This window comes from Scomber scombrus, chromosome 8 (genome assembly GCF_963691925.1).
Source record: "Scomber scombrus chromosome 8, fScoSco1.1, whole genome shotgun sequence".
Classification (NCBI taxonomy): domain Eukaryota; kingdom Metazoa; phylum Chordata; class Actinopteri; order Scombriformes; family Scombridae; genus Scomber; species Scomber scombrus.
This window is the reverse complement of record NC_084977.1, coordinates 11,421,531-11,436,514: the sequence shown is the minus strand read 5'-3', so window position 1 is coordinate 11,436,514 and position 14,984 is coordinate 11,421,531. Positions and strand designations below refer to the sequence as shown.

Here is a 14,984-nt window from a genome sequence, read left to right as displayed (position 1 = left end):
TTCCCACCGACGAGAACACGTCGGACTTAGAGGCGGTTACAGCGAAGCGAGGCCACCTTAAATGACATGCTGACATAACAAGAACGCCACTCTCCACCCATATTTGAGAAGAGTCAGTTCAGAGGTGTCTCACCTTCCCGATTACGTTTCTATTACCAAGAAGGACGCCGGTGTGTTGACAACACGCGGAGGCATCTTAAGACATTTCCTTATTGGCCAGGAGTCCCGAGGTCCGGTGCGTAAAACGTCGCGCGTAGGACACGCACGAGCCCGGTAGAGAGTTTGCCGACGAGAATCCTGTGGATATTCAAGTGTTTGGATTTATCTGAGAGCTTGTTTTTTTATTATTACTGTTTGGTTGTACTTTACATGCCAAAGCTGGGGGAACAGACTGAAACACGACAGACTTCTGCGCGAAGCTTTACAGTTTTCGCCACAATAATTGGTAAGTACACATTTTTATATCACCACCAAGTAGTAGCTGTGACGTTGAAATAGCATTTAAACGCCGTGCCTGCGAGTTTAAGATGCCTTTTTAAAAAGTTGCACATGGGGCTCTATTGTGTTGGTGGGCAACAATTGATTGGAGACAATTGGGTCGATAAAAGCATGTTGTCAAGTGATTGGATGAATCACCTTTCATGTAAATTCTGTGGACATGATTAACTTACTAAAGTCCGTATCGACATCAGGAGAATGTCAAGCTGTTACTGTAAATTATAATTAGCAGTTGACGGCAAGTCGTTGCTGATATTGTCTGTTGATAAAGACAATAACAAACTTATTAAATGGCATTGTAATAGTGACAACAAGCACATTTTATCACTGAGCCTAGAGCAAAGACGTTGCATCTGGAAAAAACTATTCCTTATAATCTGAATTGATACCATTGTTAGACAGAATCACTTGCAGGTTTTGATTATGACGTTCCCTTGTTGGCCACTGGGTGGCGACCAAGTATTTTCTTTTTTTAAATTAAGACACCTACTTGAGCTGGGAGAATCTGTAGAGGTAAAATGACTCTGCGAGGGCTATAATATGTTTGTGTTGTTTTAAATGTCTTAATCTTGTCCTTTCTCTGTGTAAGTTTCTCGTGTTTCTCGTCAGACAGGCGTTTATTGTCACCTCAGACTGAAATAACATTAACTTGTTGTGCAGCACAAGTCGTTATCGCCAAAAATCCATATAAAGTCATATTTAGTATTTCCCTCTGCATAGCTTCTCTGTATCTGTTACTGGCACACGTTTGCATATACTACGAATTATCCGGGATCCTTCTTCCTGAGGAGAATACCCCGTCCATTGCGTAATTTGCATACTACTCGCGAACACTTTAATGGTTTCTGCATGTTGCTGAGGTCAGGGGAAAGAGGATGGCGTCAGCACTATTAATGCCGTTATAGCCCATCTGATAACTCAGATTTACCAGCGTAGAGTTTTACCACTGGTCTTTATAAATCTTTATAATAGCTGCATCTGCACTGCTGAGCAAAACAGAAAAAGATGGTGAAACCTTATTCAAAATCGGATACCTTCTCAGTTTTCGTTTGATGTAGTCAGTAATATACAAGCGAAAGTCACAGTCACACTTCAAACAAGACATCACTTGTTTGAAGTGTGACTGAGTGCTGATCATGAATGTTATTTTGAGTCTGTTGCACAGATCCTCAGATACACAGTTTTTGTTAACAGAAATTTGACCCGGCACAGTCTCCTATCTGTGCTTGGGTTCAATTTAAGAAACAGATGGTTGGTTGGTTTCTTACTGACTTGCTACGTAAAATAGTCATTAACATTGATTAAGTTAGTGATAATGAAAAGTAAACAATTAGTCATTTAATGTGATCTCTCATCAAACCCTTCAGTGACTTCCAAAGGACCACGGGCCACAGTTTAAGTACCGCTGCAGCAGGCTAATGTGTTATGGGCACATATTTTGTTCTATGCTGTAATTTATTATGAATGGCCTTAACTCGCTTTCCCTCCACGTGGGTGTGGATCTTGCCTTTCTATTGGCTGATTTCGGCAGCGTCCCGAAGGAGCTCTTCTATGATTGGTCGAGTTGCTCCGTGGTTGTGGGCGTATTTTATCGATGGTGGAAGTGGGATACTTTGTGACAATGTTCATTGTCGATATTTCAGTGGAGCTGCCGTGGGTATGAGTGCGCAGCGGAGAGCCTCTCACTGTAGCCGTGTGAGGCTTTGCAGTTTACGGACCGTGTGTTATCGCCTCTGAAGCTTGCAAAAGCTTACTAAACAGCAAGAGGAATTTATTTTGTTTTTTTGTTTTTTTAAATTACACCTCGCCGTTTTTTTGTTTTAAAGGTACCCGTCTGCGTAAATGAGCGCCCATGGCATTTGTGCTGACAACATACTTGCGCGTCTGCCGGGCATTTAACTATCGATGTAGCATTTAGGAAGACTTTTTCTTGCTTGGGAAAGGCAACAAAGACAAAGATCAAACAAAGAGAAAACCGAGCCTAATGTAGTTGACTTTCCTCGGGGAATATTCTCATGATATTGACCGGAGAGAAGACGGATTGGGCTTTATTCTGACTCTAGGAGAGCGAGAGAAAGGAGGCACCAAGAGCTATAGAGAGAGAGAGAAAGAGAGAAAGATCTTTGAATGCTGCTTTTGATTTGCAAGCAGAACAAGGGACAGTAGCCGAAGCGACGGATCTGCTTCAACCATCCTCCTCTTCACCCTCTTCACCCCCGGCTCCGCTCGTCTTGTCTCTCCCTCCTCTGACCACAGGTTATCGGATGGACCAGCATCCCAGCGCCCGGAGCTGCACCAGTCGCGGGGCTTCGTCCTGCGAGGCCGTCCCGACTGAGCCCTCCATGAACCTGTACATCCACTCCACCACCGGCACACGCTTCGAGCTCTCCCTGCCCCTGGAGGAGACCGTAGAAGGACTGAAGAGGAGGCTGTCGCAAAGACTTAAAGTACCAAAAGAGAGACTCGCACTGCTACACAAAGAAACGTGAGTACACCTGAAAGTACATCTTGTTGAAATGTGTTTACTGGAAGTGTTGTAGCTTTTCTAAACAGACAAATAATAACACAAACATTCATTTCCTCTTTTGTTAAAAAAAAAAAAAAAAAGACAACCTGTGTTTAAATCTCTGTACTACACACTGACATCATAAGCCGTAATGTCTAGGCTACTCCGCAGTTTGAAAATGTGGATAAGCAGAGTTGAGGTGCATTCACCTTCTTACGTTTTAATCTATATGTTTGGATTTATGCGTGCTTGAGCTCCTTGGAGCTTCAGAGACAGCCTTGGCTGCTTTCCTCATCAATACATTCAAGAATCCACCGACCATCAGGGCGCACGGTATTGGAATTACGCATAGGGGACGCACCGGTCACAGTATTGACGAGGCGATCTGCAGCCTTGCATTGATTCATCCCTCCTTCATTATAAATACCGAAGCCTGACTGAATTGCTAATGCTGTGCGAATCAAACACGTTAATCATTGATGAGTAAAGTCACACGGACTTGGTAGCCTGTAATTTATTTACTCTGCTACAGCACAGGCATGTATATGGTTCATCTTTGACCTGTTACTGTATAATGTAAAAGTAGTTGTATCCTATAGTTAGATGAGTAATGTAAGTGTGGTGATTTCCTGTAGTTACATATTAATAGCTGGTATGGCTTTGGAAACAGAATATGGTTTCAGTGGATTTCTTGGTGTGAGGTATCAGCTGGCCAGTTTCTTTCAGCACCCAGAACATACCTCTGTAATAGCACAGTAGGGCAACACTGCATGGATGATGAGAGTAGTTAACACCTTTTATTATTTAAAACTAGCCGAAACCATGAACCTACAGTATTGAGAGTTACCAAATGAGTAAAACCCAGGTTGAATGAGCTAACAATAGTGCAGGTGGTGTTATGCAAAAAAAAAGACAGGCGGTCTTTAATACATGCAAACAGTCAGCATTGTTTTTCAGTGCCCATCCCCTCCCACCCATTGTAATCACCCAATAAATCACATCATCCTTTAAAACCTGAACCCCCCTTTTTAATCCCCTCCTGCTCCTCAAACTGTAGACCTATTACATATTACACAGCAAGTCAGTGCTGAGGGCCTTTGTTCAGCTGCATGGGGTGAGATTTGGGTCATGCCTGTACAGCAGGTTGTCCTAAACATCCTTCACGTGCCTGTAGCAGGCAAAGGTTCAAACATTTGGATGTGAGTAGTTATAATGCATTCTGATCTGCAAGGAAAAATACTTTCTCCACAATTGCAAAGACAGTTGTCATAATGTTGGCTAATTTTTATACTGTTTAAATTGCCTTTAATTAATGGAAAATGGGTTTCAGTATAGTGTTTCTGCTCCTCAGTTGTACAACTCAAAATGCCAAAAGAAAATACTACCTCCACATACTCAAGTGGCAGTGGTGCCAAATATCTACTGCGAGCAGTTGTCAAGCTCCACTATACTTGAAATTGAAATATGACAGCCCAATCAATACTTCTCTTTCATGGAGCTTTTCACCCACGGCTCTTTTCCAAACTAGTTTTGAAGTCTGTCTGCCCCCCTTGCTGAAGGGCGTTTGTGTGTCTGAAGAGCGATATTGTCAGCACAGTCTCATTATCTTGTTCTCTCTAACCCTGCAGGCGATTAAGTTCAGGCAAACTCCAGGATCTTGGCATATCTGATGGGAGCAAGTTAACACTTGTACCAACAGTTGAAGCAGGATTAATGGTAAGACTCACCTGACTGAGATTTACTTCATGTAATTATTGGCAGTAATATTTTAGCCTATTATAACACTGATTTTAAAAAATATTGTTTTTCTTTCTGTGCAGTCTCAAGCATCAAGACCCGAGCAGTCCGTCATGCAAGCCTTGGAGAGCTTAACAGAAACTCAGGTAAGAGTTTGTTTCTCTATTGACACTTAAATAAAATAAATGTAGCAAAGTCAGTATTCTAATAAGCTGAGCGTTGGACCTTTTGTGTGTGTTTGCATGGGGAATATGGGAGGTTGTAGCTTTGGATAAGTACAGAGCAGCACACATGTATGCAGAGACACAGAAAGAGATGAGATGAGATGAGCAGGCTGCACAAGCCTCTTTGCTTGTCTAATCTCAGCCTCTTAAACAAGCCAAGCCAAGCTAGACATCCAGTGTGAGCTGGTAGGATATAATAAGCAGCAACACCCTCCTGTATCCTAGTAACATCTGTGATAGCGTGTATATGTGTGTATGTGCGTGCACAAAACTGCAGGAAGCCAGGGTGAATGCCCCACCAGAAAGGCTTATTTGTGAGCTGCTGAGAGGACCAGCGCATGACACTCACTGCCACCTCTTTGTTTATACCTTTATCTGTAATCTCTCTCTCCACTCCTTCAGTATTTCATGCTCTAACGGTCACACACACACACACACACACACACACACACACACACACACACACACACACACACACACACACACACACACACACACACACAAGTTTCCAGGAAGTGTGCCGTCGCTGCATGGAGATTGAGTGTTGTCTCACTCACTCATAAGCAGAGTGCTGGATCATCAGATGACAGCCTTCTCACTCAGTATTAGCATAGGGTTCCTGGAAGCAAAGCATGTATGCATAGCCAGAGTGGGGCATACATGCTGTACTTACAGTGAAATGGTTTTGTAAGGCCGCTGAAATACAGTATACATTTGAGTCAGTGTGGCATGACTCACCAAAATGATCAATGCATCAACAGTAAAGCGAAAAAGGCAAAGAGTTCTCCGCGCTGGCCACAGAGAGAGCGCGAGCGAGAAGACAGGCGATAAGGCTGAATGCACACAGACAACAGTGTGACGTATGAAACACTCTGCAGCTGACTGACTCAGATCAACTTCCTTTTGTTGCGTTGTGTAACACTGACATGTACGTAACTGCATCAGTGATGCGCTGCTGACTGATGTCAAAACAGTACAAGATGGTGAAATTGCATGCTAATTTAGTGTGTCAGCAAGACATTGGTTACATTCTAGTGAATTTTGTCATGAGAACGATAGTGTACATTTAGTTGTAATTTTATCAGAGGATGTGGGCTGTGCGGAGATAGTGGAGTGCGTTTGGGTATGGCTTCATTCCCTGCTGATGATTTTATGGTGGAAATCCTGGCCTTGTCGAGTGTGTGAACTCAGCATGCGTCTCGTAGCACTGACAGCAGATGACTGCATGTGTGTAGGTGTACATGACTGGCTATGCGCGCGTGCATGTCTGTTACTGGATGGGAGTGTGTATTTCACGGTAATAGTGGGCTGGAAGCAAGCCTTGCCCATCATGTGGTATGCCTTTGCTGGGCAGCCATGAGTGACTGTCATCTTCACCAGAGCCAGATGATAATTCAACCGTTGACCCAGAAGAGTGTATTTCTTACTCTCCAGCCACCCCTTTTACTCTTAGATTCATTATGAGTCATGTGCTTGCGTTTTTCTAAGGAATTTCTAACTATATTACTTGTTGTTGCATTCATATTTATTGCAATATTAATCATAATCCTACAGTTGGGATAAAAAGAATAAAGGGCAAAGAAAGAATAATAGCAGGGTAAAAGGTTGAAATTAGAGGATAAAGCTGCTTTAGTGTGTTTTTATCCACAGAAATTGATTCCACTTTATAATTCATGAAGCGAAATGGGATGATATAGATTGTGGAGAGATTACGGATCTGAGTAAGATTAGAAAATAGGAACACAAAAGCTTTCCCTCATTCCCCCCCCCCCCCCCCCCCCAAATTCAGGGGCTATCAAAAATCAATCAATGCACTTAGCTCTTAAAAGTGTCTGACACGATAACTGATATGCCCATACACCCAAAAATAGCCTGAGGGAAATGTGGGTGGTTGTTAGCTAAGGTATTCTGAGAAGTGGCGGGTATTAACCCCGGACCTCTTATAACCCCCCAAGCCTGCACCCACCTGTATTTTGGTCATATGAGGTCTAATTACCAGATCGGGTGTTTTGCTAGGAAGTGCCTGAATTCATGGAAGACTGGGCTGAGTGCATCACCTTATGTCTGCTTCTTTATCAAGATCCTGGGGGAGTCCACAAGTTTCAACTAGCTAGCCAACCAACCAGGCAGAACATGACAGCTTTCAGCGGCTGTTGCAGACTTTTATGGAGCAAGTTAGATAGAAAATGTTTTATGGAAATGGAACCCCGGCAATTATCGAAATAGCATTTTTTTTCTCTCCCTCCTTTCCTCCGTCTCCCCCTCTTGTTTCTGCTTAACAGCTCTCCCAGGGCCCTATAATTTAAATGTGCTGTGGTTTGCAAGTCCGGCTAGCTGCTTCAGTGTGACCGTGATGGCTGGCTTCTTTAGCAAGGACAATCCTGGCTGCCTTAATTCCTCCTCTGGCATCTCACTAGACTGCATGACATCTAAGCTGTATTAAGCCACTGCCTCCTGACAGCCCATCAAAATACAGTTGCCTGCACTACTCTCTTCCCATTCTGTCCGCTAAATAGAGGTTGCGTGTACAGCTCGCATATGCACTCATGCACGGGCAAACACACACACACACACACACCAGAATTGAAAGGATATATTTAAGAGGATTTCTGGTGCTGCTCAGAGAATGAGAAAAATGTCTGATCTTAGTAAAATGAATGTATACTTACTATACTTGAAAGAGAAATGAAAGCAATATTCATTATTTCTAGGAATATGTACGCAGTGACATCAGCTCTCCATCTATTGATCTTGGTATTTGACAGAAAGTGAAGGATTATGTGTCCCTCTCAGCACACAGGGACTATTTGCTCATTGATGCACATTGATGTTAGAATAAAAGCCAACCAGGCAGGCAGGCATCACCCTTACCATCCCCCCATTGCCCTTCCCCCCATGCAGCCACCTCTTTGTTCCTGTCTTAAAGCATGAGCACCAAACCTGCCCAGCTAACAAACCCTCTAACACACAACAATGACTGAGGGTCACTCTTTAAGTTTGGATCTACCCCCACGATCTCTTTTCATCCCGCTTACATCCATAGGCATCAGCTATCAGCCAATTGATTGCAGCTACAGTGGTGCATACTGGTTTCAAAATCAATGCGCGGCCCAGCTGGAGCGAGACTCAGTGGGCTACAGATTGACAAATTTCGCCTTGAACACTAACACAGATTGCTTTGGGAGGAGGCTGTGTTTTGCCATTCCAAATTTCCCCACGGAATACGCTGTTACATATCTGCTTTACTTTTTCCTGTTCCTGTCGACAAGCACCTCCTGTCCTCGTGCAGTTCTCTCCTTTTCTTCCTCCTCCTCCTCCTCCTACTACTGGCACAGTTTTGTCATTGTGTCTAGAAGTGGACAGATGCAAACTAGTAGGATCCGACAATCTGTGGGGAGTGACCCCTGGGTCACCCTCACCTCATTTTCCTCCGTTCTGCCTCCCTCAGGGGGTGCCACGGTGGGCCAGGCAGGTGGAAAAGAAAAGAAAGAGGGAGTTTTGCACAAGTCATTCTGTAAGATGTCAAGTAGTAGCGTCTTATGGAAGGAAGACAAAAGAGGAGAAGATGGTATTTTTTTCTGAGAATCTCCCAAAAAAGAAAATGAGCTAACAACTAGTAAAGGCAGATTTTGGAGCACAGTGTGTGTGTTTAGAGACAATAAAGTTTGTACCTCTGCATGTGTGTGTCTCCGTAGATGGCTGTGTGTAAAACAGCTCAATGCAGATGGTCAATATGTTTCTTTTTCCAGTCATGCACCCTGTACCCACTTTATCTAGATGCTAGTTAATCAGCAGGATTGACACTACTGGAAATCATTATAATTGTACTGAGGATTTGGGAGTGCAAGGAATTGAAAATTGACTTAAGTCAATATTGAATGTTGGTCAATATAAGAGGATCCTACCCTTTTTATAGCATGCAGCTCCCTCTGTCCTTCCCACTGCTATTGAAATGATGTCTTTTTATATGCATGCAGCTTAAGAGACAGAGTCTTTGCTCTTTAGAATGGTAATTTGCTTTTTTTTTGTTACCTAAATGAAAGCTACAGAAATTAATTTGTTGCTGAATGTGTAAATCAAATTGTGTATGGAATAAAAGACAATGCTGATCTAAAGGCCTATTCAGTCCCTGCTCATATAAATCCTGGCCTTGAAAATTGCATTAATAAGCTGATCACGCAGTATTTTTTGCACCTGTGTAATCCCCTTTGTGATGCTTAAACGCACAGTGGGAGGGAAGGGGGGATGCCGGGATGGATGGAGGGAATCAAGGTGTGTTGTGGGGCAATCAAGGGAGAGATGGATTTTGCAGGGGATTTCATTGTCCTATTGTGCATGCGTCTCCATACACATGTGTGTGTGTGTATGTGCCAACATCCATTTTTAATGTCTGTGTCTTTGTGTGTGCCCTCATTCAGCTACCAGGAGAGTCTTATTTCTCTATATTTGAGTCGTGACCGTCATTGTTTTCCATTCCCTGGCGACACCGAGCTTTTGTGATTCAAGTAGCAAGCATCGTGACTACTGGGGCTACTGTGTGGGAGGATAGAGGCCAGGAATATCATGTCTGATAGCCACCACCAAGTCTAATGAAGTCAATTAGGCATGGGATACTGTTGGAACAGAGGGGCAGGGGTAAAAAAATTCAGGGTAATTCACAACATATAGAAACATGCTTAAGAAAGATGAGAGTTCTTTTTGAAGGAAGACAGGAAACAGGTCACAGCTGGTCATCATTTTATTCCTTCTACCATTTATCTGTACCCACTTACTTTACCTAAAACAGATGACATCTATTCCCTCCGCCCTCTTTTCTTGCTACAGATGATGAAGTATCTACAAATCAGACTAGCTGGTTGCGGATGCTCCTCTCCCGTTTCCCAGCCAACACGGGACAGAGTGAAGATTTCGTTGCTGTTGCTTAACTTGAATTGAATCTAATGCAACAGGGGGTGGAGGTTGAGAAGCTTCTGTGTGCATGTGAGTCGGCTCTATGTAGCTGGCCTGTTGTTGGCACAGTTGGAGTGCGATGACTGGCTTTAGCAGGAACCCGATCATCCTGAACTTTGCCATTCTGATCTCTCTTTTCACTCAGCCGATCAAATTCAGTGATGGCCAGCTGGTCCTCTCTTGTGAATTTTAGCCCCCTCTGTTTCTTATCAGGCAGCATTACAGACGCCTATCTTTCTAATGGGGCCTTTGAAGAGCCCCCTGGCTGCTTTTAGGATTTGGGGCATGATGCAAGTCATTGATTTTTTTCCTTCTCTCTTTTGAGAGCCTGTTATTGCATCTTTAGCTGGTGTGTGTCTGCACAGAGACTATCAATAGTGTCCTGGTGCGATCAAAACATCAAGGTCGATAGGGGGGTTAATAAGCAGGCTTTTGAACGCTACCTTTCACCTAGCAGTCGACAGGTGAGCAGCTGCATTGGAACCAGAATATGGCTCGAGGAGACTGCTTCCTCCTCTCAAGGCTTCCCTCTCTCCACCCTCCTGTCCCGCCCTCCAATCCTCTATCCTCTTTTATCCGGCACAAAGCTGCTCAGTTGTTCATGAATGTCAGCTCAGTGCTGCCAGCACGCTCTATCTTTCCCTCCCTCTCCCTCTCACCCTCCCTCAGTCTCTCAGCCTCTCTCGTCCTCCCTCACTCCTTATCTCCCTCCCTTAGTTGGCTTAGTGTGCAAAGGAAGAACGACTGCAAATGAGTTCCTTGAACCACAGGGACCCCAATAAATAAAACTGTCAGCCAGAGATGTCGAAAGAAAAAAAAGAGGGAAGGAGCCAGAGGCACACTCTCACTGAATATTTCATCACCCACCACCACCACCACCACCACCATTCTGACACCCTACCCCCATCGCCCGCATCCCCCATCCCCCCTCACCATCCTTGCTCCCTTCCTCTTTCCTGCCATCCCCCCCCTTTTTTCCCTCCATCTTTCCTCTACCCCTCCTCCTCCTCCTGTTCCTCCCCTGGCTACCCCTTATCATATTCTCCCCCATCACTGCATAGCAACCAAAGCCGGCTGCTAAACAAAATACCACATCCTGGACCTCGAAAACTAAAACAAAATGGTCGATGCCATCGGCTCTGGGGTCAGCTTTTTTTTAAAGAGGGGCGGCAATTAAGCGGAGCGGCTCTTCATCGACACCTGTGTGTTTGCCGAATGGACTGGTGCAGTCTCTGTGGAGGATAATCACCTACGTATGTCGTTTTTCAGTAAACACACACCTTGTTCTTCAGGCATGACCTCCTCCTCTCTTTGCATACCGCTGCTGCTGCATCAGAAAGAGAACAATGAGGGACTGGTTTCTCTCTGTCTGCCTTAACACAACAAAAGTGGGGCCCTCCACTCTCCTTGTCTTGCGTCTCTCATAACAAACCACTACAGACAGCCATAAGTTGCTTTTGTAAAGGCTTGGAATTTGTAGAGTGCGCTGCGAGGAGCAAGGTGGAAAAAGAAACGGAGGAAGGAGAGGAGGGTTGCAGACTTAAAGACATGCCTAGAAGCTCTCTTTTGTTTGCCTGTGATGTTCCAGAAAGCTCTATCTGGTGTTTGTCCTGACGTCAATGGTAGCCAGCCACATTGGCTGTCTTGGCTGTGCTCCTGAGAGCAGACAGGCATGTTTGGACTGGAGCTGAGCTGCTAGCTGAGACCTTTGGGAATCATTTGCAAGCCATCTCTCCAGCACTAGAGAGCCCCTTCCCCCCCCTACCCCCACCCTGCACACACACACATATCCACGCACTCTCAACACAACTCCCTCCCCTTGTTTCTCTCTCACAGTCTCTGCCCGTCTGGAGGAGGCTTGTTGTTACACGATCACTCTCGCCAATCTAGCCTCTGGCAGGCAGGCTGCGCTGTATCATCCTCCGCCTCCTCCCTTCCCTCAGGAAACGGCCCCTATTTCAGGTGTTCCACTCCACGGCTCCCGGCTACACAAGCTGTTCGCTTGACAGTGAAATGACAGTGACACGGGTACTTTTCCCACCACATTCTAGTAAAATCCAGGACCCTGATATATACCCTGTTTTTCAGGGTGTTCATAGGCGTCTGGGAAATAGCGCGTCAGTCAGAAAACGCCGCAGCTCTTCATTTGGAGGAGTGGAATTCCACACCTGAAGGTTTACTCTGGCTCCTTTTTGTTTATCGTCTGAGAGTAAAGAAAGTTGCCCGCAAAGATATGAAAGCGGCTGATCAAATTATAGTAGTTGAGATGTCCCCTGTCATTTTCACTGTCTATGTTTATGTGGGTTTGTGGCCTTTTAATTTCTTGCCTAAAGAATAGGTTGTGGTGGGTGGTGTGTGTATGTGCAGAGACCCCATATGAGTCAGGCACATGGTTACAGAGGAGGAGATCTATGCAGGCATTTTTTAACTCTCATGTATGTGAGACTGAGCGGGGCTTGTGCAAGCAACTTTTAAATTGACTTTATGAGTCAACGACTGAGACTCTGAGATCGGGAGTGACAAAAATCGACTGGAGGAGGGGGAAAAAAGAAGGAAAAAAAGAAGAAAAGAAGTTTGAGGGAGAGAGCTTGCTTCTCTTGCAGGCTAATTTGAAGCCTGCCATGTAGTGTTGGGAGCTCAGTAGGAGTACATGAATTTCATCTTGGTGGTTTTGAATAATCCACATTAGTCATTATAAGAGTAATCAAGCCTCCTCTCTGTTTCTCCTGCTGTCACTCACTGTCGACCCCTTTCTCTCACTTTCTCTCACATTTACTTGCATGCACACACACGCACACACACACACACACACACACACACACACTCTCACTCTCTCTCACACACACACAGAAATAGAGTTATGAAGCAAAGGCCTTGTTCTGACTTTAAATAGCATCTCAGATGATCCTGAGGTCTCAAAATGCACAGGAGAAATGAAACTCTCATTGGGAAGTACTGATCAGCCGCTGCAATCTTCCTCTCCAGCTGTATGGCTGAGTAGAAAAGGTTATGTTCTCTTTTTCTCTTTTTGTAATTTCTTCACAGATAAAAATCAAATGTGAGCAGGGAAGCAAAATATGATCGTAAGTGGTTACTCAAGACACATTCTGATGCAAGGTGTGAACTACAATTTGTCTTGGCACAATCTGGATTTACTTATACAGGATAGGAGGTCTGAACACAACCATAGACAAACAGAGACTCATTTCTCAAGGGGTGTTTCCCCCCCATCTTCCTCCCTCTAACTAAACACTGGGTTGATGGTCTCCCTCAGGGCCTATGACTTTGTATAGTGTCCGTTTGCGTGTGTGTGTGTTTGTGTGTGTGTGTGTGTGTGCTTGTGTGTGATGTGGGTTGGCAAACTGCCGACTCATTCTCTTGACAGCTGTCACTCACAGACACAGTGAGCACCTCCTCCCCCTCTTTTTTTCTATTTTCTCACTCGCTCCTCCCCACACCCACTTTTAAGGTTCTGCCTCCCCTTGAGGTCTCTCTCACACACACACACACACACACACACACACACACACACACACACACACACACACACACACACACACACACACACACACACACACACACACATTCACACACACACTCACAAATCTTATCTATCAGCTCACAGGCGACCTTTTGTAAGTGGAGTTTCCTAGAGCCACCTCATGTAGCACCTTAGCCTATTCTCCACCCAATTTCACACCCAGCCTTGGGCCTGCTGAGTTTATTGTCTCACCACAACGGGGTAATCATGGCGGGTGTGGACTGTATCAACAAGCCATTAGTGGCTGAGTTTACACTGTGGAAAGGCTCAGTTTCTCTTTTTCCTGCAGCCCCCCTCCCCCACTTCTTATGCCGATTTTTTTCTGCTTTAGCTGATGATTATTTACATTTATGAAATGCAGCCATCAGATCATCCCAACCCCCTCGTCCTGTCACCTGCCTCTCCTCTTCCTCCATTCTCTTTTCCACACCATGTCAATACCAATGTGCAAAGGTCACCCTTGCAACAGAGAGGCAACGGTCGATAGAGAAATAAATAAGCAGAAAAAAAGGGAAAGAAGTGATGGAGGGCAGAGCCTGGTGATTCACAGGGTTAACTACAGTCCAACATCTCACAAACACACTCCAAAGGCTGTAGGGTGTGGGGGGAGTGAGGCCTCTGCTCTCTTTTTCTGTCTTTGTATGCATGTCTCTATCACTTTCCATTTCCTGTCCTCTATGTGCTTTCTCTTCTCCTTATGTAGCTTTTCGGTGCTCCTTCCCCCCCCCCCCCTTTCCCTCTCTCCCTTTCTCTCTCTGGGGAATGAAAGCACACAGGCAGTAGGGGTTGCTGAAACCTTTTTGGACAGAGGCGTCACTTTGTATTTGCCAGTGCTGGTTGTTTCTGTTTGCTTCTATTTGTGGAGAACCTGAGACGTCATTACTGCTGAGTCTTCAAGACCCAAGGAACCTTTCTGACCCTTGAATGACTCGCACTAAAAATTACACACACACGCGCACTTACGGACATGCACGAACACTAGCGGCCAGTGGCAACACACAGCAACAGAGCCACAGGCATGCAAGAGGGGAGGACAAGAGAACTTTTGTTATTTAGTGTGAATCCTCCGGCCAAGTCGTGACAACTCTGCTATCCTGTGTGCATTTGTGTGTGTCCATCCGGGCTACGGGTGGGTCAGTGAAGGCCTCCACACTTAGCTCCTGTTGCCGTTGCCAGAGCTCCAAACATGGGCAGCTCTTCCAGATCCGCCATGGACAATCGGCCATTCTGTGTGTGAGAGACGGGTGGGGTGTATTTCCTGGACGTGGGACTGATTTTTCAGGCCCCGGGCCAGACAGAAGGGTGGCCTTTGTCTCTGTGCTGAATGACACTGCTGACTAAGAACGGGCCGAAGGGCAGTGGGAAGCAGGCTAGAGTGGGCTCTATTTGTGTGTGTTTTCCAATAGGTCTCCTCATCTAGCAGATGTAAATAGGCCAGTGTTACAGGATAGTGATTGATTGCATGATGGGCTAATGTGGTGTGTCTGTGTCTCTATTATGAGAGGAGGAGCTCAAAGCACTTTTGTGT

General features: G+C 45.1%; 1 protein-coding gene across 1 annotated transcript in view; it reads left to right on the top strand.

The window, feature by feature from the left end:
- Positions 1-259: 259 nt before the first annotated feature.
- The window catches only part of midn (midnolin), a 28,832-nt gene continuing 14,107 nt past the window's right edge, over positions 260-14,984 (top strand). Inside the window, exons 1-4 of the mRNA XM_062424571.1 lie at positions 260-445; positions 2,755-2,983; positions 4,633-4,720; positions 4,825-4,887. Coding sequence (XP_062280555.1) covers positions 370-445; positions 2,755-2,983; positions 4,633-4,720; positions 4,825-4,887 — 456 coding nt within the window. The 5' untranslated portion in view covers positions 260-369. The remainder of the gene's footprint in view (positions 446-2,754; positions 2,984-4,632; positions 4,721-4,824; positions 4,888-14,984) is intronic.